This window comes from Bombus vancouverensis, chromosome 11 (assembly GCF_051014615.1).
Source record: "Bombus vancouverensis nearcticus chromosome 11, iyBomVanc1_principal, whole genome shotgun sequence".
Lineage (NCBI taxonomy): Eukaryota > Metazoa > Arthropoda > Insecta > Hymenoptera > Apidae > Bombus > Bombus vancouverensis.
This window is the reverse complement of record NC_134921.1, coordinates 11,569,011-11,593,971: the sequence shown is the minus strand read 5'-3', so window position 1 is coordinate 11,593,971 and position 24,961 is coordinate 11,569,011. Positions and strand designations below refer to the sequence as shown.

At 32.7% G+C, this 24,961-nt stretch overlaps 4 protein-coding genes across 6 annotated transcripts; 2 read left to right on the top strand and 2 right to left on the bottom strand.

Moving 5' to 3' along the window:
* The first annotated feature begins 58 nt into the window (after positions 1–58).
* Mlc-c (Myosin light chain cytoplasmic) lies at positions 59–1,777 on the top strand. 2 transcript variants are annotated; one of them, XM_033330039.2, is made up of 5 exons: positions 59–305; positions 429–456; positions 1,016–1,056; positions 1,187–1,492; positions 1,598–1,777. In XM_033330039.2, exons 1-5 carry the CDS (start codon positions 74–76, stop codon positions 1,702–1,704), a joined length of 714 nt encoding a protein of 237 aa, XP_033185930.1. In that variant the 5' UTR covers positions 59–73; the 3' UTR covers positions 1,705–1,777. The 2 variants fall into 2 exon arrangements, with proteins under 2 accessions (XP_033185930.1, XP_033185931.1); XM_033330040.2 differs by lacking the exon at positions 1,016–1,056 and having other exon boundaries at positions 166–305.
* Positions 1,778–4,570: 2,793 nt separating this feature from the next.
* Oda (Ornithine decarboxylase antizyme) lies at positions 4,571–7,065 on the top strand. The gene is given in 5 exon segments (XM_033330043.2): positions 4,571–4,670; positions 4,672–4,773; positions 4,914–5,163; positions 5,254–5,410; positions 5,564–7,065. Coding segments are annotated over 4 exon segments (564 nt in total). The 5' UTR covers positions 4,571–4,574; the 3' UTR covers positions 5,370–5,410; positions 5,564–7,065.
* row (relative of woc) lies at positions 6,657–21,327 on the bottom strand. Its single transcript, XM_076622899.1, has 24 exons — positions 20,984–21,327; positions 20,764–20,899; positions 20,350–20,640; positions 20,037–20,188; positions 18,452–18,596; positions 17,852–18,207; positions 17,238–17,700; positions 16,212–16,910; positions 15,474–15,877; positions 14,999–15,188; positions 14,621–14,821; positions 14,063–14,082; positions 13,523–13,804; positions 13,356–13,433; positions 12,255–12,436; positions 12,069–12,157; positions 11,924–11,981; positions 11,714–11,840; positions 11,537–11,643; positions 11,381–11,449; positions 11,233–11,293; positions 10,894–11,109; positions 10,560–10,730; positions 6,657–10,487 (listed from the first exon to the last, which is right to left on the bottom strand). The coding sequence occupies exons 1-24, from the start codon at positions 21,099–21,101 to the stop codon at positions 7,996–7,998; spliced, it is 7,107 nt and encodes a 2,368-aa protein (XP_076479014.1). The 5' UTR covers positions 21,102–21,327; the 3' UTR covers positions 6,657–7,995.
* Positions 21,328–22,343: 1,016 nt separating this feature from the next.
* LOC117154776 (RAS oncogene family member RabX1) lies at positions 22,344–24,070 on the bottom strand. 2 transcript variants are annotated; one of them, XM_033330041.2, is made up of 4 exons: positions 23,931–24,070; positions 23,659–23,841; positions 23,325–23,452; positions 22,344–23,118 (listed from the first exon to the last, which is right to left on the bottom strand). In XM_033330041.2, exons 2-4 carry the CDS (start codon positions 23,696–23,698, stop codon positions 22,624–22,626), a joined length of 663 nt encoding a protein of 220 aa, XP_033185932.1. In that variant the 5' UTR covers positions 23,699–23,841; positions 23,931–24,070; the 3' UTR covers positions 22,344–22,623. The 2 variants fall into 2 exon arrangements, with proteins under 2 accessions (XP_033185932.1, XP_033185933.1); XM_033330042.2 differs by having other exon boundaries at positions 23,659–23,754; positions 23,931–24,062.
* Positions 24,071–24,961: the final 891 nt, after the last annotated feature.

Here is a 24,961-nt window from a genome sequence, read left to right as displayed (position 1 = left end):
TCTTTGAATTTCATTTCCGTTTCCTTATTTTATTTTAACCATTATATTTACTAAACATTCGATCGAGTTGTAAATGTCAGAAATTTTTACACAATTTTCAAAAAATCCAGCTTCGGTGTTGATTAATTTTATCGTTTTATATGCGTCACATTCCAATAAAACCGATGACTACATAAATTCTCTGAATACTACTGGCTTGAAAAACTTGGTACGATCGAGGCGCTCGTTGTCCAACGTACATATATACACGTTCGCGGTAAAAAGATACGTACTGTGTGTGTCACTAACGATAGTCAAGCAAAATGGTTTGTATTTTTATGCACTGTCTTTTATTTGTTTTGTAATATTTTGTTGAAATACATATAAATATATTCAAACAGATGTGTCAGTGAGAAAAAGATATACTTATATATTATACATATTTTTAGGCATCTTACTCGGAGGATCAGTTAGCAGGTACGTAAATGCGAATGAGATCATTGACACCAAGCAGAATAAAATTAAAGAAGGGCGGACAGATGGTTCTCGATGTTCAATTTAGGTCAAGAATATCCTTTACCTTATTAGACTCACCCTGGTGACATCGAATTACGTGTCGGTGATTTCCTTTTATGGTTAGGTATCTGAAAGAAATAGCAGCAGAAAAGAAGAAACGAAGACAGAACACGAATAGCATTGCGTCGTAACAACCGTGGAACCTTTATATTCGGTTTTAACTCGTTTCTGAATGTAGTTTTGTTGGTATATTTGTGATAGGCAATATATGTACATATATATATATATATATACATATACATATTGTGTTACAAACTTCAAGATTTATTGACATTCTGTATTGTTATCTTTGTTTGGAAAAAATACAGTACAATATTTAATATATATTATTTGGATTTCTATGCGTATTTGTTAGAATTATCATCATTCGTTTCATCTTTTAAAAGGTGGAACCTTATCATCTAATATATACTTAAATATATACATATACATATTTAAAATACACAATGTATGGTTGTAGTTATCAAGAATTAGCTAACAGAATGATGTCATCAATTGAGGGTAAATAAATTTATTATTCATAGAAACTATCATCTTTTAAATTAAATTTTGACTTACTTAGGCATATTTATGTAAAGTATAATTTTATGTATCCATTATTTATAATTATGAAATTCTTTTTACTATATAGAATTTCAAGAGGCATTTCAACTGTTTGACAGTCGAGGAGATGGAAAAATTCACGTAGCCCAAATTGGTGATGCATTGCGTGCTCTAGGACAAAATCCAACTGAGTCAGATGTTAAAAAATTTACTCATCAACACAAACCTGATGAACGTATTAGTTTTGAAGTGTTTCTACCAATTTATCAAGCTATAAGCAAAGCTCGCACATCTGATACAGCTGACGATTTTATAGAAGGATTACGTCACTTTGATAAAGATGGAAATGGTTTCATTTCTTCTGCTGAACTGAGACACCTTTTAACCACACTAGGTATGTATGACAATATTTTTTTAGTAATTATTCATTACATGATCATATCATATATAATTCATTTTCTAATTCACAGACTAATTAATTACTTCTATTTTTTGGTAGGTGAAAAACTGAGTGATGAAGAAGTTGAAACCCTATTGGCTGGTCATGAAGACTCGCAGGGTAACATTAATTATGAAGATTTTGTTCGACAAGTGATGTGTGGTTAAATTCCCATCTTACTAGATACAAGTAATTATCAATCAAAGAAATTTGTATCTGCCATAAAGTATTTTTCAAGCATTTAATTCCTTTTATTTACTTGTATTGTATTTTATTATTATTGAATACTACATAAGATTATACATAATAGACATCCCAATATAATGCTTTATTAGGAGGATAGAATAACATTAATCTCCTTTTGTTTGTTTATATAATATAATATATTATGCCTTGATGTGAAGGATTCATAAAAGAGAATATTCAAAATTGAAACTAATGTGAAATTTAAAGAAAGGAAAGGATTTAATTATCCCATAAATCTTTTAATTTATGTATTAATTTGAGTAATTATTTTTAATATTTGTCATTAATTTTATATATCAGTATACATTTAGAACTTGTATGTAAATGGAAATATCCTTTCTTGTTATTTATAAATATGAAGAATTGTGCACTGACGAAAATAAAATTTATTAAAAGTGAAACCTAAGTACAAAATTTAGATATTCTTTATGCATTTAATTATCTGAAATAAAAAACGGGGCATGTACTTTTTTGAAATATATCTATAAATACCTCATTCCCGAAAAATATTAAAAGAGAGACAGTTTCATTAGTTCACATATAAAGATGTTAATATTGTTCTAAATGCTCATTAAAAGTTATTAATTGTGTAAATAGAATGTTATGAATGAAAAAATCTAATCGATTTGTATCGACTCGATATAACTCGAATCGAATCGAGTGAAGTCGGCATTTAAGGAGGAGCGCTTCAGTATCGTTTCATTCGCCTGAATAGCACGGTTGCCTTGGTGTGTCAGTAACTCTACGATAACTCTTATCGGATAGCGATCGCTGGTCTAGCGAATATTTCATTGTGGAAAAGTAAAAATTACGGCCGCCAAAATTTTACGAAGAAAGAAGTATGAGTATTAACTCCGGTTTACCATTAAGTAATTGTGGAAGTACTAAAAAAGGCATAATAATGCCAAGTTTAATATCCAGCAATTGGTAAGTACCGTGCGACTACTGCGCCATTTCTGTCTTTGCTTGATCATCGCCATCTTATATTCTATTTATTGGAATTTATGTTATCCTTACAATTTTTCTTCAACCAAAATACTTCTTATAAAAGCTATATTAATAGCAAATGTCGAAAATCATTATTTTCTTTCATGAATAAAAATTTCATCAGAAGTACTTCAGAAATATGCAAACAACGCATTAATAATTCACATTACCTTTCGATTCTATCATTTACCTTGATAGTAGTAAAAATCTTCGGATTTATAATGTATTTTATAATCACTGTTATATTCTCTTGTATGCTAGGAATACTTATAAACAAAATTATACATTAAAGAGATATAATATTTTGAAGTAAAGTGATTTGATAGAACAAATACAAACTAATTAAAACTAATGGTGCGAAAATAAGATGATAATGAAATTTTAACGCGACCTATAATTTTTTGAAAGTATTATTTCCATAATATAATACGCTGCCACGTGAATCGTGAACATCCATCGCGTGACGTAGAATCGGCGCGTATGCGTCGACACATTGTACGTGTCAGCTGTTTCTTCTCTACATGTAAAGCACAAAAATCTAATAAACAAATTTTGTTACAACTTTATTTCGACCGAATAAATTCCTTTTCATAAGAATAAATATCGAGGTTACATTGATATTACAGCAGTTTTTACTAATTAGCAATATCGTATATATATAATACAAACTGTTATACTGAAACGGAAATAATCGTACATTAGATGTATATGTGTAGTATATAGACAAAGCATAGAGATTTCTTACATAATTCTTATTGTAGTCTAGAAGTTGGCATGTGTGGAATAAAATCATGATATAATCATACTTTCAATATTAAATCATAGTTAGAAGAAAATAGTTGTCAAAACAAACTAATTTTACTGTAACGATATAAATAAAATATATAGTAATTAATTACTTCTTTCAGGCATTAAGTAATAAATGTGAAATCATCAATTTTCCACGGTTATTTTTATTACGGTGCGAACGATAACCAATCATATAAAACCGAACGGGAAGACGAAATGAGTCACTACGAATCTTTATGAAAATGCATATTCGGTTTTTATATAATTAGCAGTCTGAACAAAAATATCCGCAATGCAATTTTAATCTCGTCTTTTTCCTCGTTTCACAATCGTACAAAGATAAATTTGAATGTACTTAGTAGAAACTCGTTGATAACGAATGTACTTACAATAAACAGTGATATCTAAATTTACAAGCGTATCTAAGCATACATAGTCTTAATCATAATTATCTTCCTCAATAAGTTCACTTCATTATCGAGAAATGCTATATATATATATATGAAGAAATGTTATATATATATATGTTGAAAAATATTCTCTATCGCTAACATTAATCATGTGTTTGTTAGCTCCTTTGAACTATTCTATAATTAATTTCAATTTACGATATATTTGTCAATTTCATATCAACCGGTTTTATTAATATGTTTGAGTTCGAAATTCTATGATTTTCCATGAATACCTTATCTAATACATTACGCGCCACATACGTGCGGCAAGTATAAGATTCCAAGAAACGAAAAACGAATATAATTTTTATCTTTTTAAAACATTGTGAAGTGAAATGTAAATATATACAAAGAAAGATAAAATACTTAAAAATATAAATAACCTGATAGATAATTAAAAAAAGGAAATTTAATTACTCAGTAATAAAAGTATATCAGACAATAATGATAACATAACTAATCGTGGGCACAATAAAATTTAATTGACAAATAAAGTTTTGCAACTGATATATACTTTAGGCATATAAAATATGAATTAACGGAATATATGGAATTACAGTGACATGTCAAGTAAATATATGGACGAAAGTTTAGAGGAAGGCTCTAGATTCCAACAACATTATTGTATAACGTTGGGTGTGGGGCCTCTGTGGTGGTCCTGATGTGCCCCATGCCGCATTGTCTGTATCTACAGTCAACACAGAGAGCCGCGGCGTGGGGATCAAGCAGAGTCAGCTCTCTGTGAGCTCCCACATTGTTCAAGTACGTATTTACAATTATTATATTGGATGAAAATATTTTTCTATATCATAATACTATTTAAAGTATTATATTTTCTATATTTAAATTTTCTCTATATTTGTTTATAAGGTTTATATGTATAATTCCAATCATGTTACTAGGAGGATGAATTATTGAAAGCTGTGCGAAATAGCGAATCATTACGCTTGACATTTACTCTACATTTGACGGAAAGCACATCCGTTGAATGGGAAACTGTAGTATGGCGTCATTGTCTTTATATTCGCGTGCCAAGCTGCCTTTTACCCGAAGGTTCGAAAGAAGGTTTCGTGTCTCTCCTGGAATACGCTGAAGAAACATTACGATGTACAAATATCATCATTTGTCTGCGTAAAGACAGAGCGGATCGAGGTACTTGTCGTCAACCGTTCTTTGACTCCAATGAAAATGATTATGAGGAGAAAAGTTTCTCGTCTAAAACACTTTGTTGTTATGGTTTAGCAATGCTGGTTCGTACCTTCATGTTTTTGGGCTTCACTGTACTACCGCCGACTCACTCCTTGGTACCACCAGGCAGTGATGCTGGCAATCTCTACATGCTCTATGCCATCGAGTAGTCAACCAGAAGCTCGACTTCTCTTTCAAATTTAACGCACAGGTATTTTTTTTTTGTTTTTGTTTTTGCGTAAATATTATCACTTTAACCAGTCCATTTTTTGTCGATCTAAGCTTCTAAGCTTTGCTATTTCCAAGTAACTCTTATCGTTTTTCTATACTTCTTTTTTCTTTTTTGCCTTTTTCTCAATTACAGGGGCTAACAAGTACATAAACGGAAACGTATACGTTCTACAACCATCGGAACGAAAAATAAATTACAATCCAAAGGTCTTAAATAGTAAACGGAATTTCTTTCTTTTCTATTTTCTTTGCTAGTTTATGTTATTTACTACTAAGAAAAATCACAAGTTTAGGATTTCACGAAAAAATATATAAAAATTCAAAATTTTCATTTCGCAACTTGCTATGATCATAAAATAAATTATTGTATTAGAAACTAACGACTTCGAAAGATGTAAAGTATGTAAAATATGTCAAAAATAACATTTCCAGCACCTTGGCGTTAAATTTAAGAGAAATATCTTTATATGTATACGTACGTACATATATATATAGGGAGAGAGAGAGAGAGCGAGCGAGAGAGAGAGAGAATGAGTGTGAGAGCGAGAGAGACATGAAGATGTACGGAGAAAAACGGAGAAATACAGAACAAACCGAAACTGATAGTCGGGTATATGTAGATCGCCAACATAACAGGTTGTGGGCGGAAATGTCGATTCATTCTCTTGAATACAATGTTAAGATCATATGAACAGCTGACGAAGCTTCCCACGTAAAAAATTTGACGGTATCAAGGCTTAAAAGTTACATAAACCTATGAAACGTCAAATTATAAAAGAAATTTACTACTAATAAATCTCAATGTTAATTGTATCAAATTGGATTTTACCGCGTTTTATTCTGTATTATTATACATTTTTAAAATCATTTGTAAGTATTATTATTCTATATACACATATACAGATATTTTATACATGTAACGATGCGCAACTAGTGTTTGGTTTGTCTTAAATAATTAATTTTTGTTTAACTTGTATTTTTTACATGATGTATACAAATTCATTACTTTCCCAATAAAGATTAGTTCAAATAAAGCATCAACTTGTGATACAATTTATGAAACTTTGATATCATTCTGTATCTGTAATGAGATGTGAAAACATAATTCTAAACATAATCCCAATTAAAAGATATATTTATAATATTTAAAATATTTCGTTAAAATGTTTACTAAAACAATCAATTACACACTGGTAGCGATCGTTGTAATTGTAACTAGGTCGATATTTTCTTTTTGCTTTATTATGTTTAGGTATTTAAATAATATTTCTAATGATTGTAATTATAATTATAATCTTTGGTAACCCGAATCAATTAACATTGTGGAGTTTGTTTTAGTAAATGCGTTCTTTAGTGTTGACTTGATAATAGATGACGTTAAATGACGTAAAAAAAGTGTTAATAGCTTGCTAGAAATATAGATAAGTACAGAATAATGAATTAGTATACGTTAACGCAAATAGTTTACGATTTATCTTGAGTTTTCAATTGAAAATAAAACTCTGCGTTCTATTAACTAGTATTGTATACTGTATTGATATAGTTGATTACATGGAGATACATGTATGTTACATTTATTATTGTGGAATTACCGAAAACACTCTTGCTAAATAAAACTTTAGAAAAATGCATAAATTTTGTACTTCGTTCTATATCAGAAGAATTAAAGAAAAAATTAACTTTTATATGTATACCTTTGTATATACAATGTCCACACACGCACATAAAAGTAGTGCTCAAGTCCCCACTTAGCAGAAGCTCCATATCCTCACCAGTCCGTTCCTGTAACTAGCTTCATTGTGATAGGTGACCTCGAAACTCTGCATTTCGTATATTAAACAAACTTTTCTCTGTATCTTACTTATACTCAACGCTTTTCACTTTAACTCGAAACTTGAAACCTATTGAAAGTCTAGAAAGTCAAAGAAATAAATTCCTGGAATATATTTTTCCGAATAGCTACAACGATAAAATATCGAGTTTTTGTAACTACGCAAACACTACTATATAAAGAATTATATACTTAGATACATGTTTTAAACTTGTAGTATCTTCTCGTATAATAATAATTTATTACTTCATATAAAGGTACAACTCAGCAATATAATCGTATTAATAATATTGATATAACATAATTCAATGATTGTTTTATTCTATTATTATTGTAGTATTATTAGCAATGTTTTCAAACAATACAGATTGCATGGCGTATATAAAGTGTTGGTGATTTAAATTATGTTCATTGAAGATTTTTAGTAACAATATGATGAATGAAATTTCTATTCATGGTTATTTTATGGTTTTTTTAATTGAAATAACAGAGTACGAAAGTAAGCAATAAAAGTGAAAACGAATGTATCAATACATGATATAATATCGACCCGATTTATAAGATGTTTTTTTATAACATTCTTATTCAAGTAACTTGTTATCTTGCACTAATTACACAGATGTAACTTAGAACGATTTGGAATATTGGATAATTCTCTAAACAGTTATACAACTTATCATCTACGACGCCTAATTAATTCAAAAACTTGTACTTCACTTCATTTTATTTTATAGTTAATTAGTCCTTTTAATGTCAATATCTATTTCATCTGAGTTATTTTTTGGTACCAGACCTAAACTGTTTAACATTCCGGATGGTGCTGTATCCTCAACCGGGTAACCAGACACTTTGTTACATTTAATCAAATGTGTGGCTAATTGATTTCCATCGGTTGTTGCATAACCGCATGAACATCGCATCTTTTTATTTAATGGAATATTAATAAGAGGAGAAGGAACTACCAAACTGGTCATCGGTCGTTCGTTATGAATTTGTTGTTGATGTTCCTTAAACGCACGCCAACAACAAGTTACGTAGCGACACAATTGGCATATTTGTTCACCTGGATAATGATCTTGTTCATCTATATCCTCTTCGCATTCTTTACAGGATAGATGTTCAATTGGAACGTTCACCGTAATTGGACCAGTGATCCATTTTTTAACTCTTTCATCGTGTGGTAATTCCGTAACTGGACTATCGAATTCAAATCGTCTATTTTGAAATCGTTGTTTTGAAATCATTATTCCGTTATTACTAACTGAATACGGAACAACCTTTGTACTAGACACAGAGTCATGTAATTCCCTTTGATGTCTTTTTAATGAACTTTTCTGATTAAACCAAAGACAACATTTGGAACATTTATTTCCACGTCCTTGTTCCCTTCTGATAACATGTCTTTGCATATGTAATAAGAATGCGTGAACGCTGGTAACATTGGGGTTGCCTTCTTTTGCAAAATCTATTACTTTCAAACAATATGGACACTGTAACCCTTCGCCCTTTTCATGACCACGATAGAAATGATCAATAGCGTCTTTATGACTGGAAGTACGATAACCGCAAATTTCGCATCGGTAAGGCATTTCCGAAGGACAATGCATCGACGATAAGTGGTTAATTAGAAGACCAGTGTTCCCGAATTTTTGTTCACAAATAGCGCAAACAACCATGTCACTGTCAGAATGACCAAAAGTGCTGTGTGATTCCGTAATGTGTGTAACCATCTGATGTTGAGATGAAAATGCAGTGCAACAATACCGGCATACAGGAGAATTTGATTGTCCGGGTACTTGTGGTGGCACATGGCCAATAGTGTGTTCCATTACATCTGTATTTGAACGCAATATTGCAGCGCAAAGAAAGCATTTAAAATATAGGGAACTTTTATGTTCCTTTAAAAGAAGAGTTTTATCACCTTCCATAGTAGCATAGTAAAATTCTTGCAACTGTATCTGATCGTTTTTACATTCCTTATCTATTTCTCTGATGCCTTTTGAATCGTAGATGGCTTTTTTCACCTCTGGCTCTGGACTAATGGCTGTTGTTGGATTTCTCTTTCGTCCCCTCTTCGGACCAGGTTTTGTTGTTTGAACGGAAGGCAATGTTTCTTGTTGTTTCATGTTGCTACCACTTGGGATCAAAACTTCGCAGCCCGAAAAAAATTCTTCTTTATTTATCGTCATAAGTGGTGTCAATGGTGATGAATTCGTATTTGAGTAAGACCAGTTATGAAACGGATTAGCACCTATCTTATTCAAACGATCTATGAGACATTCGTTTGACTCGATTCCAGTTTGCTCTGCGATATGTTCGATAATGTTGTCAAATGCTCGGGCAGCAGTCGTTCCGTACATTTCTCTCCATACTAATTCGTCCAAAAATTGTTGTATCATTTGTCTACTAAGCAAACTAAGAGTATTTTGAAACATTCTCGGGACAATTTTTCTTAAATATTCCATAATGTGATAATTGCTCATAAAATTTCGAGGACCCTGATCAGAAAATGCTGACTGTGTAACATGATTAAAACCCATTTCTTCAAGAGTGCTTTTATCAACGGTGAAGTCGGTCATAATTTTCGTATCCGGGTGTACCCACTCCTTCAGTGGGTGTAAAATATTATTGAACCGTCGTTTATATGACCTATCACCATCTTGCACCGGATCACACGCTCTTAATCTTAAATCAAGTGTGGCATAATGCAATACACCAAGTACTTCGACTTTAACTTGTCGTAAATTTCCGTCCTGCGATGTTGTACCTAAGCTAATTACACCAACTTGTATCACGGAATTTTTACCTCCCATTTTACGAAATTTATCGCAAATTGCGGCAGTGCAAACACTACGTAAATGTGTATAAAAATTTTTCACATATACATTTGATACCTTTACCCAGGAAGTAACATTTTGAACATTTGTTTGGCATGCCCAATGATAAATTAATTTTAAAAGAATGGTAGGCGTATATGTAGCACTCTGAAAAATTGAACCGGAAAAGAGGGAAACAAAACGATCTGGACAACATTCTGAAATCCAAACGTATCCTCCCGAATATGGAAATGTACCGGGATCACTATACATTCCTAATTTCAATTTCCTCTGATAATTATTATTATTATGTTGCGTACAAAATTGTTCAGACTTTACCAACCCTTGCTGTATCAACCATTCAGCAAATTTTGTAGCCGAGTACATGAGTACGCTCTTGACTTTCAAATCTGAAACGTACATTAATAATTTATATAAAGAAAAGGGTGGCAACCGATAATCACACCCATGTTAATAGGTACCTAACTCCGATCTTTCTTTCTGAGCTACTATTGGCGCGATATCCTTTGTACGAAGATTCGGTCTAGCTACGATGACCAACGAAGGAAATGTTCTGCCTCCGTTTATTTTGTTAAAAGTTACTTCCTTTCCATCTGGAAGATTCTTCTTCGATTCGTCAATTTGGTCGCAAGCTAAAGTGAAAGATTATTGGAATTAAAGCAGAAAAATTCTATTTGTCTACTACATTGACTGCAAATAAATTATCTCTAACGTCAATTCGATTTCCCAGTCAATACACAGCAATCAACGTGACAATCATAAAGCGTTTAATTCCACATAAATTCTTCCTCTAACCTGCACTTTTTCCAACTGATATTCCACCAATACTCGTATGCTCAGTTGGTTTTGCAATAGCCAGTTTTGTTGTTGTTGCCGACACCGTTATCGTTGGTGATACCGTTCCTGTAGTCGTATTTATCGTAGCTGATGTTGATGACACTGTCGGTGTAACCTGTTGTTTACTTACAGTTTTTATTCTGAGATTAGTAACACCTTGCGGGCTGGTTGTAGCTAAAACATTAAATTTAATTTGCAGAAACTATGTGTTTAGAGTACGTAATTAGCATATAGCAAATTTATAGATGCTTTATATCTTACTGAAGGCATATTTCAAAGTGATCAAATGGAACTTACTTGGTGTAACAACATGCGTCGAGCATCCTAATTTCTGTTTTCCACGAGGTACTAGTGTGGGCTATATGATTAGAGTAAGATGGGATCAGTTCAACAAAAAAAAAAAGAAAAAAATCTGGTAGTGAAACGATATTTACGCATAACATACTTCCTCTATTATATCAGATTGCTGTACTTCGAGCACTTTTGTTCTGCGTCCGGAACGAGTATACTTATACTGCAAAAAAAAGTAAAGAAGAAAAAATAAGTTTTCTTCAAAATAGAACTTGTTAGAGCTTAATAAAGTAATGAGAAACTTTTATACATTTTCTGTTTGAGAATGTGAAATGGTAGATATAGTTGTAGCTGTAGATGTGGATGTTGAATTTGGTGTTAATGTTGAACCTGATGAAACATTGGTCATAGAAGTTCCTAAAATTTATTACTTGTTACTATTGGTTTATTGTATATGCACAATAAACAATCATAAACAATTATTTACCTTGAGGCTGAGCAACGGATCCAAGAATAACTCCCATTCGTGAATCCACAACCAATTGTATGTTACCCTGAGATCCATTTGCATTATTTAATACATTCAATTTAATAGATTGGTTTTTATTTTGATTCTGTAATCAATATCACTTTTTAAAGACATAATGATAATTGTATAATACATATATATATTGTTTATAATATCCATAATACTTACTACATTGACAATAGGTTGTGAATTATTTTTAACCGTCGCTTGAGCAGGATTTGAAGGCCTGGTATACGAGAAGATACAAACACTGAGTTTGCTAAAAGAGCAGCAATTGCAAAAAGATAACATCTATGTAGAAAATGATACCTACAATGTATACTGATAACCGTTGACATTGCCTGCTTGGCATACCAATTTACCTCCATGATCTTTAACCAATTCCTCCAAGGTGGCAGCAACCTACAGGTATATAAGTGAATAAATTAGAGGAAAATTGAATCTACCATATAAAATTAAAAAAAAAGAGAATTGTTTAAAGAAAACAAATAAAACATACTCTGTCATAATTTTCTTTGAGTTCTAATCGTAACACTAACTGTGCTTCGCTGAGAGGCTCTTCTGAACACTCCAAATTTAAAGTCATGTGAGGTGGTCGACTGTTCGTTATTGAACGCGTAATTAGTCGTGTTTTCGGCATTTTTGTGGTATGAACAATTTTTTGACAATGTGCAGAACTGCCTACAGGGAGTAACATATATTTAACTTCAGTAAAATTTTACTGTATGTTTTTGCCTGCTTTTCCGCAAGGAACGTTGACAATACCTTCACACTTTTCAGACTAAAATGGGTTTCATACTAAAATAATGAGTGAACTGTTGCTGGGTTTTCTATACATGTAACTTCGTTTGTGTGATACCATCCGATATAAAACTATGAACTATGATGGCGGCGTCACCGGCGTCGCCATAATGAAACCAGTGGCAATGATCAACAGCACTGCACAACACGTTCAATGCTGTTGTATTAACAAAGGTGATAACGATAACATAATAATGATTAAGGTAGCGACTATCCGAAGATAACCGGATAATGGATAGAATCACAATGGCGAAAATATAAGTTACGAACAACACCGGCGACCTCTGTGATGGATGAGAAACTTAATGGAGGCGTGGCTTAGATTTCAGTGCACCAATCATATAGACAAGTGTTGACACTAGTATACTAAAAACATAAAAGAAATCGTCCAAAAATCGAGTCGTGAAAAATCAACATGGAAGACATGAAGGTTTATATTCTGCGTTATACATGACATACTATAAGTGTCTCAAATAGAAACAGGACACTCTATTCACTTCTATCTGTCTCGCAAGAACGAGAACTCTGTTGTCTTCTATGTTGATTTTTCATAACTCAATTTTCGGACGGTTTTCCCTAGTGAGTGTCGAAACCTATTTATATGACCATGCTCTGGTGGTAAGATGGCAAACTACTGAACGTAGGTCCTTTGTTCTTTCTGTTCATTTATTTACATCAGCTGATTTATCTATATTCTAAATAATCGCCAGCTTCTAATAATTAAGAATTTTTTTAATTAAAAAAATGTTCTTTATGAGCTGTTCTATTTAATCTTTTATGTATCTGTTGATGTACTTACTAAACTGTGTATTAATTGAAGAACTCGGGAGGTTGACTGATGGGATTGCTGTGTTTTTTAAACGACGTATGCGACTATCTAGAAGAAAAAATGTTGGTAAATTCCCGACACGACTTTTAAAAAATCGTAAATTTTATGTCCAACTCTATATATAATTATAATAATACTTGATGGGATAAAATCTTCCTTTGTAAAGTGTAATGAGCATACTCTCATAGACGATGATACACTCTTGCCCATTTTTAAAACTTTCACCCATGCACTGAAGCGGTCAATAATTTCCTCTTTATTTAATTTGTTTTTTAATTTAACTAAGTTTTCATTTTCACGGGGAAAATGATAAAAACGGACAGTGTCATGTTTACATGCACGACTGTTACAACCGTACACACAGCAATATACTTTACTTTTATTTTTTCTGGCAGAAAATTCCATTTTAATTTTTATAACTGCTTAAATAACTATGTGACTCTTACTACACTGATCAATTTAAAAGCATTAAATGAATTTAAAAGCACTCGTTTTTCACAACGTGTCCATTTAAATATTGATGATCATATGAAATAATATGGATACTGGATACTCGACCTACTCTCAGTAGTTTAGTTTTGCTGTCACTAGTTGGCGTATCAAATTTTCAGTTTCCTATGGTTAATGTTTATGCTGAGTACATACGTATTTACATAAGTAAGTAAGTAAGTACATACTTGTTAAATTAAAACCAAATCTTTAGCATAAATTATTCAGATAAATTTATTACTTAGATACTACTACGACTCATAATAAATTGTAATTATCTTTTCCACATTAATTGAAATACGAAATAGGAAGATTGTCATTAAATCTTATACACATGATTATATTAGGTTATATGTATACAGTATACATACATATACATAATAAGAAACTGTTTGCCCAAGTCACGGAACATTTTAGTTATTTTCTTTGAAATTAATTAGGGTTTTTTATCTGGATAGATTCTGTGTACTACTCTGTATTTTTTATAAGTCTACTAGTATCATCTTAACAAATATATGTTATGTACTTCGTAATTATCCATTTATTAATTTAACGGAATTGCGATGGAAATATATAATGTTCATAAAGTATATTTTTATCTCGAAATTGTTATTTGAAGAGAAAATAATTGTTATTATCACCTAAAGGAAATTCTGATAATGAATAAAGAAAGAAGACACTGTACATGTTGTATGCGAAAACGGTAATGAGGATAGGTTTCTTTTTTTATTGGAAGATTCTATCACTGTAGTTTCCATGACTCCTTAACGTTAGGATTATTGGTAGAACAGTTTGGTGGCGATGTTTCATGGAAGTAAATTACTGGCCAATGACGAGCGGTATATAATGGTGATTGGCGATAACTTGTATGATCCATTGCAAAATGATATGGATAATATGTTTCGCTACAAGGTCTCCATTGATCTTCGTTGGGACCCACATAACACCTACAAGATTGTTTAATTAGTTATTTATTTATTACCAGACTGTCATATTTTTATTAGAGAACTTTTGTACTATAACTTTTAAAATTTGGATTATAATACATACGGTTTACGATTAATGATAAAAAACGAAGAAAAATGGAAATAAAATGGAATTAACTCAATCGATATTAATCGTACCAAGGATGATGATATCCTTGTGAAAATCCACATTGATGACTAGGTTCGCAGCAGTAATCCCAATTACCATATTCATTTTCAATTTCACAAGACCAGAATCCAGTGATCTCATTTCGTTGACAGACGGTGCCGTTTTTGCAAGGAGAACCGTTTACCGTATAACGTCGAGATGGAGGAAGCTGGTTTGTTGCTATTCAAATAAAATTAATAGATAGCGATGTTAATGTAGTTCAACCTATAACTCATTGGCTTTCCTTTTTCATCTATACTAAGAATAATTATCATTAATGATTTATGTCGGTCGAGGTTCAGCTATATACAAACGCGTGTGCTTAAGCCTAGATATAGTGTAATTTTAACGTAAAAATAACTGAAATTTTTTTCGAATACTTGAAAGCGAGGACCAGCGATTATGTATAAGAAAAAATTATTCAGAATGTTGACTTTGACAACATAAGGTCATCGAAATACTTACAATGGAAAAAGTTATGTCCATATTCGAAAGTACCAGGTTCAAGAGGGGATGCGTTGTCTCCACTAGCTAACTTATGTTTGTAATCGTGTTCCTCAGGTCGAAATTTATTTCTCCATCGAGTGGGATGATAGGAAGCTGGCTCATGAGGGTGATGTATTTCGCTCTCGGGTGTTCTTTGAGCATTCGGATAACCGAACTCAGGAGGATGTGATTGATCGTGATTTTCAAATGTTGGTGCATTTGTCGTATTGAAAGCATTCGCGATTAAACCACAATATGGATCAAAATCTTTCCATGTATATAATGTGTGATCATTATCGTGAACATAGTCCAGATTTGGCCTTAGATCTCGTATTGATATGTCGCTTAAAAAACAGTTACTCCGTGTATTATCGATAGTAATGCTACGAATGAAATTAATCATTATTGTACGATACTTTTTCAACACTATACATACCTATACTAACAGACTGCGGATGTTTATGCAAATTATTATGTGTGCCTGGTTTTATGGGCACGACTCAAGAAATGGAATCCAAGCAAAGATTTATTTCACCTACTAAATGTTATTATGATTACTATACTTTGGATATTTTATAGCGGATGTCACTGTAACCGTGCTACAACCGGGCAAAGAATGATTTCTCATTTTGTGTATTCTCGCATTTTTCAATTTCCCCTAAATGCATAAGCATTCGCAGACTACATATTAATACTCACCGAAAGTGAAGTACTCACATGTAATTAAACGACATACAAGGTACCACACCGGCGTTTCTCATCGTCGAACACCTTCGGCGGCAATCCTGTTTTGTAACAGCTCGCATCGAGGAAATCACTGCGTGAGACATTAATTTGCATGGTCTATGATATTCGGAATAACAAAGTTCGTCCATGTGCGATTGAGACGATCCCTTGTCGTACGGAGTAATTGCATTCGAATTCGATAGGGACGAAGGATGCATTTCGCAACCATAAGATAATGTATTTCTTTCATACAACTCAGCACCATCCATATCTGGCATATCGATAGGATTTATTTCTTCTGCCGGCCAATCGCTTAAGAAACAGTTAGGTGATACGCGTTCATGACTGTACACTTTGTGATTGTCCATCGCATATTTGAAAACGAAGCTTCTACAAACAAATTCTTGCGACGTGGTGCACGCAAATTGACATTCTCCAAAATCATTAACAAATATTGATTTCTTCATGACATCCATCGGCATGGTAAATCCACTTCTGATCCTCGAGAAACATTCTTCCAAAGGATATCGATTTGTTGACTTTTTTAAGTAGCAGTTCTTAGCATCTGACGTTAATACGTAGGTATCGTAATCGCGATTTGGTTCAAGATCCGTGTAAAAATTTAGATCCTGATAGGAACGATCGCTTAGTAAACAGTTATCAGTAGGATTCGTGGTTGCCACGTTGCATCTACATAAATACAAAGAATAAAATTAATAACATAACATAATTCGAAAGGTGACCTCGACGTTCTCTAGTGAGAACGAGGTCACTGATGTTCAACTACGACGGAGTTGTTGAATTTTAACGTTCGATGAGACAAAAGCAGCTAAACATGCAGTGATTTGCGAAAGTATTTCATCAATTACCGTATTTACAAGTTTCTCGTGTTATTCAACATTTATTAAATCATTTATTATTTGATTTATTTGATCGTTATTTGGCGTTATATTTATTTCAAATAAAAAATGCCCAACCCTTAGGTATCAGTAAAAATTCTTCTATTCTTTCGCTTACCTATAAGCAAAGCTTTCGCAAGAGAAACTTGTTTCATTGGTACAAAACTCTTCGCATTGTTCAAAATCGTGTGCCGCGCAAGTCTTTCGTAAGACGCTTCTGCTTAATTTTGAACCCGAGGCAGCTTTCACTGAACATTTTCGTGTCATTTGTGATGTCTCGTGTTTTTCATAATATGGTTCTTTTGGAACGGACACGTAATTATCATTATAGCCGAATGCACTGCCGTAATTGTACAATTTCCCATAAAATTGCTCGTTCTCGTTAGGAATGGAATATTCCTGTGTCAGAGGATGGTCTAATCGTGAATTGGGAAAACGTGGCGATTTTGCGTCAAAATATCCTTTATCGTAATCAACGCGAGAGTTGACAAAGGTATTGTCGTTAATGATATCGGGATTGCGAGACTCCGATTCTTTCCAGTTGCGATTCCAATTCAAATCATGATAACGAGACGTAAAACCTATTTCGTTTGAAATAAAAGTAGTATTTTCATTAATAACGAGAAAAATATGTTAGATTATTGTTTCGTTTGTGTACTCTGTCTTATATCACTACTCTTCTCCAATTACATCGTAATCGTATCGTATCATAATCTAAATAGAATTATTTACCATGAGGCTGTTCGTAATGAAATGGTTTGCCAGATCGTGCGAGGCCATTTGAAAAATCATAAGCTGATTCGCGATATAGCGGATAATTCTCTTTATAGATCGAATGATCTGTGTGCACGAAATCTTTATTCGCATTTTCACGGTCCAACCATGTGTTTTGACTATTTTCTCGAGAACTTTTTACATAGCTTTTCCAACGTGGTATACCGTTGTCATGCCATGCTGAGGAAGGGCAATTGTCAACCTTCTCGTAATAATCGTAATAAGAATCAATTGAGAAATCTTCATCGGTATCCATGCGAAAATATGGTGTTGATGTCAATTCGCATGTGCACTTTGAATCATCGGTCCTACGTCTTCAAATTACGGGAAAATTATATTATAATCCATAGTTGAATTTCGTTATCGCATATAGTTTTTTTAAAAACCAATTCAATAACACTACAATATTCTATCGCACGCAGCTACGATGATTATAAAAAATAAGATCATTGTACCTCGATTTATCTCTAATTTTGTAATTAAAATGCATCTTGTCAAAAATAAGCAATTGTCTGTCTACTTTAGAGCGATAACGTATATAGAGACATTTTCACATACCTATGATTAAAACCTTTACACACAAAAGTCTTTTCGTAATCACATGCTCGACAACAATCCTGTAGATTTTCACAATTGACGATACGCTCGATGAATAATCCCATCATTTTCTTGCCAGGTAGCAGCTTTCGATGACAAATTATAACTAAATTTTTGAAACATATTTATCTAATTGTAAGCTATACATACATCTATATCACACGCAACATTAACAGATCGTAATACGAGAACATTTGCGTAACATTTACTAATAAATGAATATGTAAAATCTTAGCATTAGGATTTGGATAATCCTGTCGTATCATTGTAAACTTACGTGCAAAATCATCGTTATTACTTCTCTTCGAGATCGTTGAACTATGAATCGTACGAAGAAGAAGCAGTGAGATAAAGAGACTCCAAAACCACGATTTTCTAAACATATCTGCTTCTGTTTCTTTAATTATTAAAACCGACACAGCCAATTCAGAAAGCCTCTCTTTTCTTAATCGAAATAATTAAAGTCGTTGTATTTTTTGGCCACGATGATTTTCGTAACAAACACAAAAATATTAATTTTCGTGATCATACTTCCTTCATAAATCTTCTTCAACTTCTTCCAACTATATCGAGCTACATTTATTACGTATTAACAGTATTATTGAGTATGAACGGAGAACACTACACCCTTCAAGAGATACCGAACATGTGTAAAATTGTATACGATGGAAACACCAAAACGTGTAAAAAGTAATAATGAAATTGAAGTCCAGCATGGTTTTATAGAAAAGTGAGTGCTTCGGATGCAATAGTGGGAGGAAATATTCGCACGTTGGAGGAGGGACATCATGATGATTGCTAAAGGTTGTTTGGAAGAATTGGTTTCTTAATATGCAAATACAACGATTGTCTTCGCAAATACAGCGAGGACCGTAAGTATCGAGGCATCTATCGATATTTATTACAAATTGAATGCTTCTCGCTGCTTCTATCTTCTAGTTGTTTTATTATTGTACTGCGAATATTTATATAAATTCACATATTCATGGCTCGTTCATCAAACAGAACAAGTTAGTCGTATGCTATGATATTGAATTTCTTCAATTTTATTTATCGAATTTTAAAATTGTATTATAATTTTTGATAGAGTCTGTATTCAATACGTTAGAATTCTATATGGAAGATACTTTTTACTTGCCATTACTTGCCATTTTGTTTCATTATCAATTTACTATTAATTTTTCATACATTAAAATTATGTCACTTTAAAACTAAGCAAGCTCTATTATTTACGTCCTTCGAGATACGTCAAGGATACAAGATGCTATTATTTCAGCTAGCTCGATCATTCTAATTGTAGTATGATTCGAAAAAATTGGTCATTTACATATACATCCAGTACTTTTTTGTCGATGAGCCATCGCTTCTAAGAAAATACTAACTTTATAACACGTTTATTTATATTGAGCAATTATTATCACATAAAATAGAAATGTTTGGAAATTATAGTAACGATAGTCGCGTAATTATACTATCAAAAATGTATTTATTAGTATTTATGCAGTGTATATATATATATAGTGGGGCATAAAATATTGCAACTTACCGAAAGGTGTGGGCGAGAAGGTTTCTTTGTTTTTGTTTGCAATAATATCCAGAACACTACGGTTATTGTCCTCGGAAAGAAATCGTTGATCGTGATTAATAAGCAAACCATAGCTACCAATACGTCCATGATTCGTCATGCCATTTTTGTTTCTTGAAATTTCAGAAATATATCATTTTACATGATTTCTTTAAATTGTTACGTTCGATGCACTGTAGATTACTGATCACTAAACTGTGGATATTTTCTTTGCCGATCGTGAATATGATTTTCTATCGTTAAAAGTAAAGAGAGAAATAAAAATGGGAATTACCTTGAAGATGTTAACGTATTATGTGGTGCCAATACCGAAATTGGTTCTGGTATTAATTTTGAGAAGGGATTATCATTGTTTATAATGGATCCTTTACTAATAAGCTTATTTGCTTTCGTTGAACGATTTTCATCTTCGCGTACGAAACTTTTATAGAAACGGTCAAAATCGCACCATATCGAGTCTCGTCGTTTTTTCGCGTAAACATCGTACTCCTGATCGGTTTCTAAATTTTCTAATGCCGGTATCTGTCGACTAATTAGACAGGTACTGTTACCCTTTACACCAACGCTAGAAAGAAAAAGAAAGTGAAAGAAAGGGAACGTGGTATCGATTGGTAAAATGCCACGGTGGCTCGATAAAATGTTACGTTGATTTAAACAATTTTTTCGCGATATCGACAATATCCCGTACCCAAATGAAAACGCATTGCAATCATGCTTCTTTCCTAAACAATTTTTTTCACATTCCGTTAAACTCATGGCATTAGTTCGTGACGCGATGTCCATTTCGGGTAACTTAGAACCAATGGATATCCTTGTAAAACAATCTAAATCAAAAGATCTATTTTTATCGTTACAATATTTATAACAGAAACACATTTTCTACGAATACGTTTTACTATACGAATTACCATTCCCGGTAGGTGTTAAACGATTATCAATTGTAAGACACAGAGTATGTGAACATTGTTGAAGAATACTGAAAATTTGGAACACGAGTGGCAAAGATATGTAACTCGGTCTAAACATTTTAGCATCGGTCTAACGAATGATTATAATTTGCTTATATTTTTAGTCGAAAGATTAATCAAATAAAGATTCAATCGGTTAGAACGGCAAATAACCGGATTCACTATTATTATAAAACGTAATGACATTATCGATAACGCGGCCATACATCTTACACTAGATACTTTAATCGAAATGAGATAGTTTTCTAGTTAGGTTTCTGTAACATTCAACGATCTAAACTTGACTGAGAATACTAACGAACAGTAATGCTCTCTTATACAAAATGTAAAGAGTGTTCTCCAAAGCCGCTATTACGTTAGAAACGTTTCTCTGCCCGTTGCTTCTCCTTCTTCTGTTGTAGATCTCTACTCATAGACACGAAGAAACTCTTTCAATGTGCACTTGCGGCACATTGTTCTCCTGGTTACATGTACATCACGATGTTCAAATAACGCGCTCCTTTCTTCTCGCGTTTATTCACGCGACTTGGTCGCGCAGAATGAACGCCGCTAATTGGGTTACTCGCACAATACAACTTTACGCTGCAGGTACATACCTGAAATGAAATTAAGGATGCAGGATTTATGTAATTGATTAAATTTATCCTCTGATATACAGCGGCTCACAAAAGTACTTCAACGCTCATTAACATTGTAATGATCGTAGAGCTTTGGAAAAGACGAAATTTACTTACTTATGATAAAAATAATTTCTTGTAAAATTTGTTTTCAAGTTTACAGTTGTTTTTCCAAAAATCAATATTCTTAAGTCACGGCATCGTTGCACCACAGGAGGCATACAATTTCAATCGCTTTAAACGATTATCACATTTAACGGAATCTCTCAAACGAATTCCTTATGCAGTGAATCATCATTACTATGAACTATCTGAGGCATAACGGCATAACCGAAGGTACTGTACTAAAGAAATGCTTATGTAACGGAAGTGAGACGAGTTAAACATAAACAAAGCTGGGATGCGTTACGCTTCGCGAAGCCTGGCCCAAAGAGGGAATGACTCACCTTACCACTATCATTCTGTGCTTATGAGCACAAAATTCCTCTATTTGTTTCATTATGTACACTAAACGTGATACATACTAACTACCATAATTAGTACTGAATTACATTAATAAATTTTATACCCGCAACTCGTTGAACGAAGAAAGAAATAATTACATTTTTAATTTCATTTCAAATATCATAATTATTTGATATCGATATGAGTAATATCACATATATCATATTAGAACTACTTAATGTGTCATAAAAAGCATAAAATATTTTTTATTTTCATTAGGAATGTATTAAAAATATTGGTTATATAAGAAAGGCATAGTTATAGAAAAATTTACAAATGGCATGTATTTTTTTAAACCAAAAGTAAGAATCTGCGCATTGATTCGTGTACGTATTTATGCACAATAGGAAGGTTGTGATCTTATCTTAAATCGTTATCGAGGAATAATTACAAAGAACATATGTTCTTCCACATTATTCCATATTTATAAAATCATTGAAATAAGGAATCGAAAGAAGGCTAGCAACAGGCATAAGGTTTCTCTTGCATTCCGTGAGCGATACTAAGGTGTTGAGCACCTTCCTCGACAATCGGTGTACATAATATGTCTATATCGTTAGGATCCAAGTTTGTCGATTCGTATACTCTTATTGGTGTAGAGTTATGGTCAGTCGAAGATAATCCAAGGAGACCTCTAGCAACAGTTAAGAATACATTCTCAATGCCTTCGCCTTGAAGAACCGACGTTTCATGATAGCTTGCACCAATTTTCGTAGCGTAAAGTCTACCCTCCTCTGCATTGACTTGCCGCTTTTCTATTAAATCCGATTTGTTTCCGATTACTGCTAATACCAGAGCTTCTTCCACGTTTCTTCGAAGTTCTGTCACCCATCGTTTCATTGCTGCAAACGTATTGTACTGAGTTAAATCAAATACCAATATAGCTGCATTAGCATTTCGATAGTACATTGGTGCCATTGATCTGAACCTTTCTTGTCCTGCTGTGTCCCAAATCTATATCCCATAAAACAAATAAAGCCATGCAGTATTCAGCTCTAATAATGTAATAAAGATATCTTTGAAAATTCAGTATATTATATTGTATTTTGTCTTGAAAGTGTTTATACAAATTCTTAAGCAACATCGAAAGCTATTTAACGTGTTCTAACAAATAGAAACATGGAGAACAAAGAGAAATAATTTTATATTTATCGTTGTACCCGTAGCATTATTCCTGTATCTTGTATATTTAACTTGCAATTAAAAAACAATGCTCCAATTGTAGGATTCACCTGACCGTTGTACGTTTTCCCAATATAATGCATGATCATGCTTGTCTTACCGACACCTGAAAAATTACAAATTAGAAGTAGATAGTATTATAAAGTAGTTTGAGCATATCAATGTAAACAATAAACTAACCTAAATATTCTTTAATAAAGCTATACAAGGTTATACATGGTTTCGAGGAATAAACGTATATAGGTATAGACACGAAATATAGAACGAAAGAAAATGAAAAATGTAAAATGTTTATTATTACGCAGAATTTACCTTGTGAACCCAAAATGACTATCTTTCCCTCTGTCTTCATTTTCTATGTTAAAGAGCAATACATAATGACACAGCTACCTTCCACTTTCATTTATCCTAGAAGTAATTAATTCAACAACAAAGTGATTTTTGTCATATAACGTATAATCTGGCAAAACAATTATTAAAAACGCTTCTTGAAAACTGTAACAAAGTTTCAAATACATAATAACGATCGGCGAATAATGTTAAAATAAGGTGTGTACATTATATAAAATCTAGATATTACATACCTGTTTTTATAAGATGACAATATTTCTATCCAAATACCGAAGTACACACTTGAGAAGTGAGAAACACGTTGAATTACGAATCATATTTCAATTGCATAAATAGATTTATCTATTGAATAAAACACAGTATTACGGCGACATCTATTATCACTGGTAACAACAAGCACCATGCCTATTCCTATATCTGTAATCTTCTATCTAACTACTTAAATGATAATATACCGATCAACATATAGAAAAAGCAATAAAACTCAGTTGTTATCGACGAAGGATAAAATAGAGAATATCTGTAATACCGACTTTGCGAAGAATTGGAGTGTTATTCACGCCCTCTGCGATTTACTGCGGTGAATATAGGAAACCATATTCAACTCAATTGTCAAGAACGATAAAATCAATATGTGCATACATACACAGTTTCACGGAAAGATCTTTATTAAACTTTTGAAAAGAAAATCTATCGATGTCAATAATTTCGTTTTGCGGCACACCGAATTTTTAATATCGTTCTTTATAATATAGTTTTTGACAAGTAAAGTCCAAAAGCCTTACCTTAAGGCGCGCAGCTGATTCATCTAAAAGTTATTATTTATTTCGGTAAACCGTGTAAATTTTATATACGTAACTTTTAAATAAATTATATGTACATATATCGTGTTCTTCCTCTGTAATATCCTCTGTAGTACGATATAAAGTATCAGTTAACGTAAAATCTGTTTCTAAAAAAACTCGAGCAAACGATGCTTCGTTGATTTGGAAAATTTTTTGGTATTTCCTGTACAAGATCAACGATAATCTAATAAATAGCGATGCTATTTCAGAAGGCGGTTCTCGTTCCTCCTTCTATGTTTCCGACGCCATTTTACATTGATTACGATGCGGTTAGCTCCTTCCAATTTCCCACCGTACTATACGTAAAGCGAGTATTTGTTCCGTTCCTTTAGTGCTATCCCTTCTTGGTGTTTGTTCGCTTCATACACAATACGCAGCCTTCGTACTCATTACTCGCCTCTCCTTTTTATCGTCCTCTC

What these genes read in the sequence shown, in the direction of transcription:
- Mlc-c (XM_033330039.2), top strand. Translation starts at nt 74, where the DNA reads ATGTCAGAAATTTTTACACAATTTTCAAAAAATCCAGCTTCGGTGTTG. An exon ending in AACGATAGTCAAGCAAAATG is followed by an intron (nt 306 to 428) that starts GTTTGTATTTTT and finishes ACATATTTTTAG; the next exon opens with GCATCTTACTCGGAGGATCA. An exon ending in ACACCTTTTAACCACACTAG is followed by an intron (nt 1,493 to 1,597) that starts GTATGTATGACA and finishes ATTTTTTGGTAG; the next exon opens with GTGAAAAACTGAGTGATGAA.
- row (XM_076622899.1), bottom strand. Translation starts at nt 21,101, where the DNA reads ATGTTTAGACCGAGTTACATATCTTTGCCACTCGTGTTCCAAATTTTC. An exon ending in AAGGAGTCATGGAAACTACA is followed by an intron (nt 14,083 to 14,620) that starts GTGATAGAATCT and finishes TTTATGCTAAAG; the next exon opens with ATTTGGTTTTAATTTAACAA. An exon ending in AATCTGATATAATAGAGGAA is followed by an intron (nt 11,294 to 11,380) that starts GTATGTTATGCG and finishes CTAATCATATAG; the next exon opens with CCCACACTAGTACCTCGTGG.
- LOC117154776 (XM_033330041.2), bottom strand. Translation starts at nt 23,698, where the DNA reads ATGAAGACAGAGGGAAAGATAGTCATTTTGGGTTCACAAG. An exon ending in AGTCATTTTGGGTTCACAAG is followed by an intron (nt 23,453 to 23,658) that starts GTAAATTCTGCG and finishes GTAATTTTTCAG; the next exon opens with GTGTCGGTAAGACAAGCATG. An exon ending in ATACAGGAATAATGCTACGG is followed by an intron (nt 23,119 to 23,324) that starts GTACAACGATAA and finishes TATGGGATATAG; the next exon opens with ATTTGGGACACAGCAGGACA.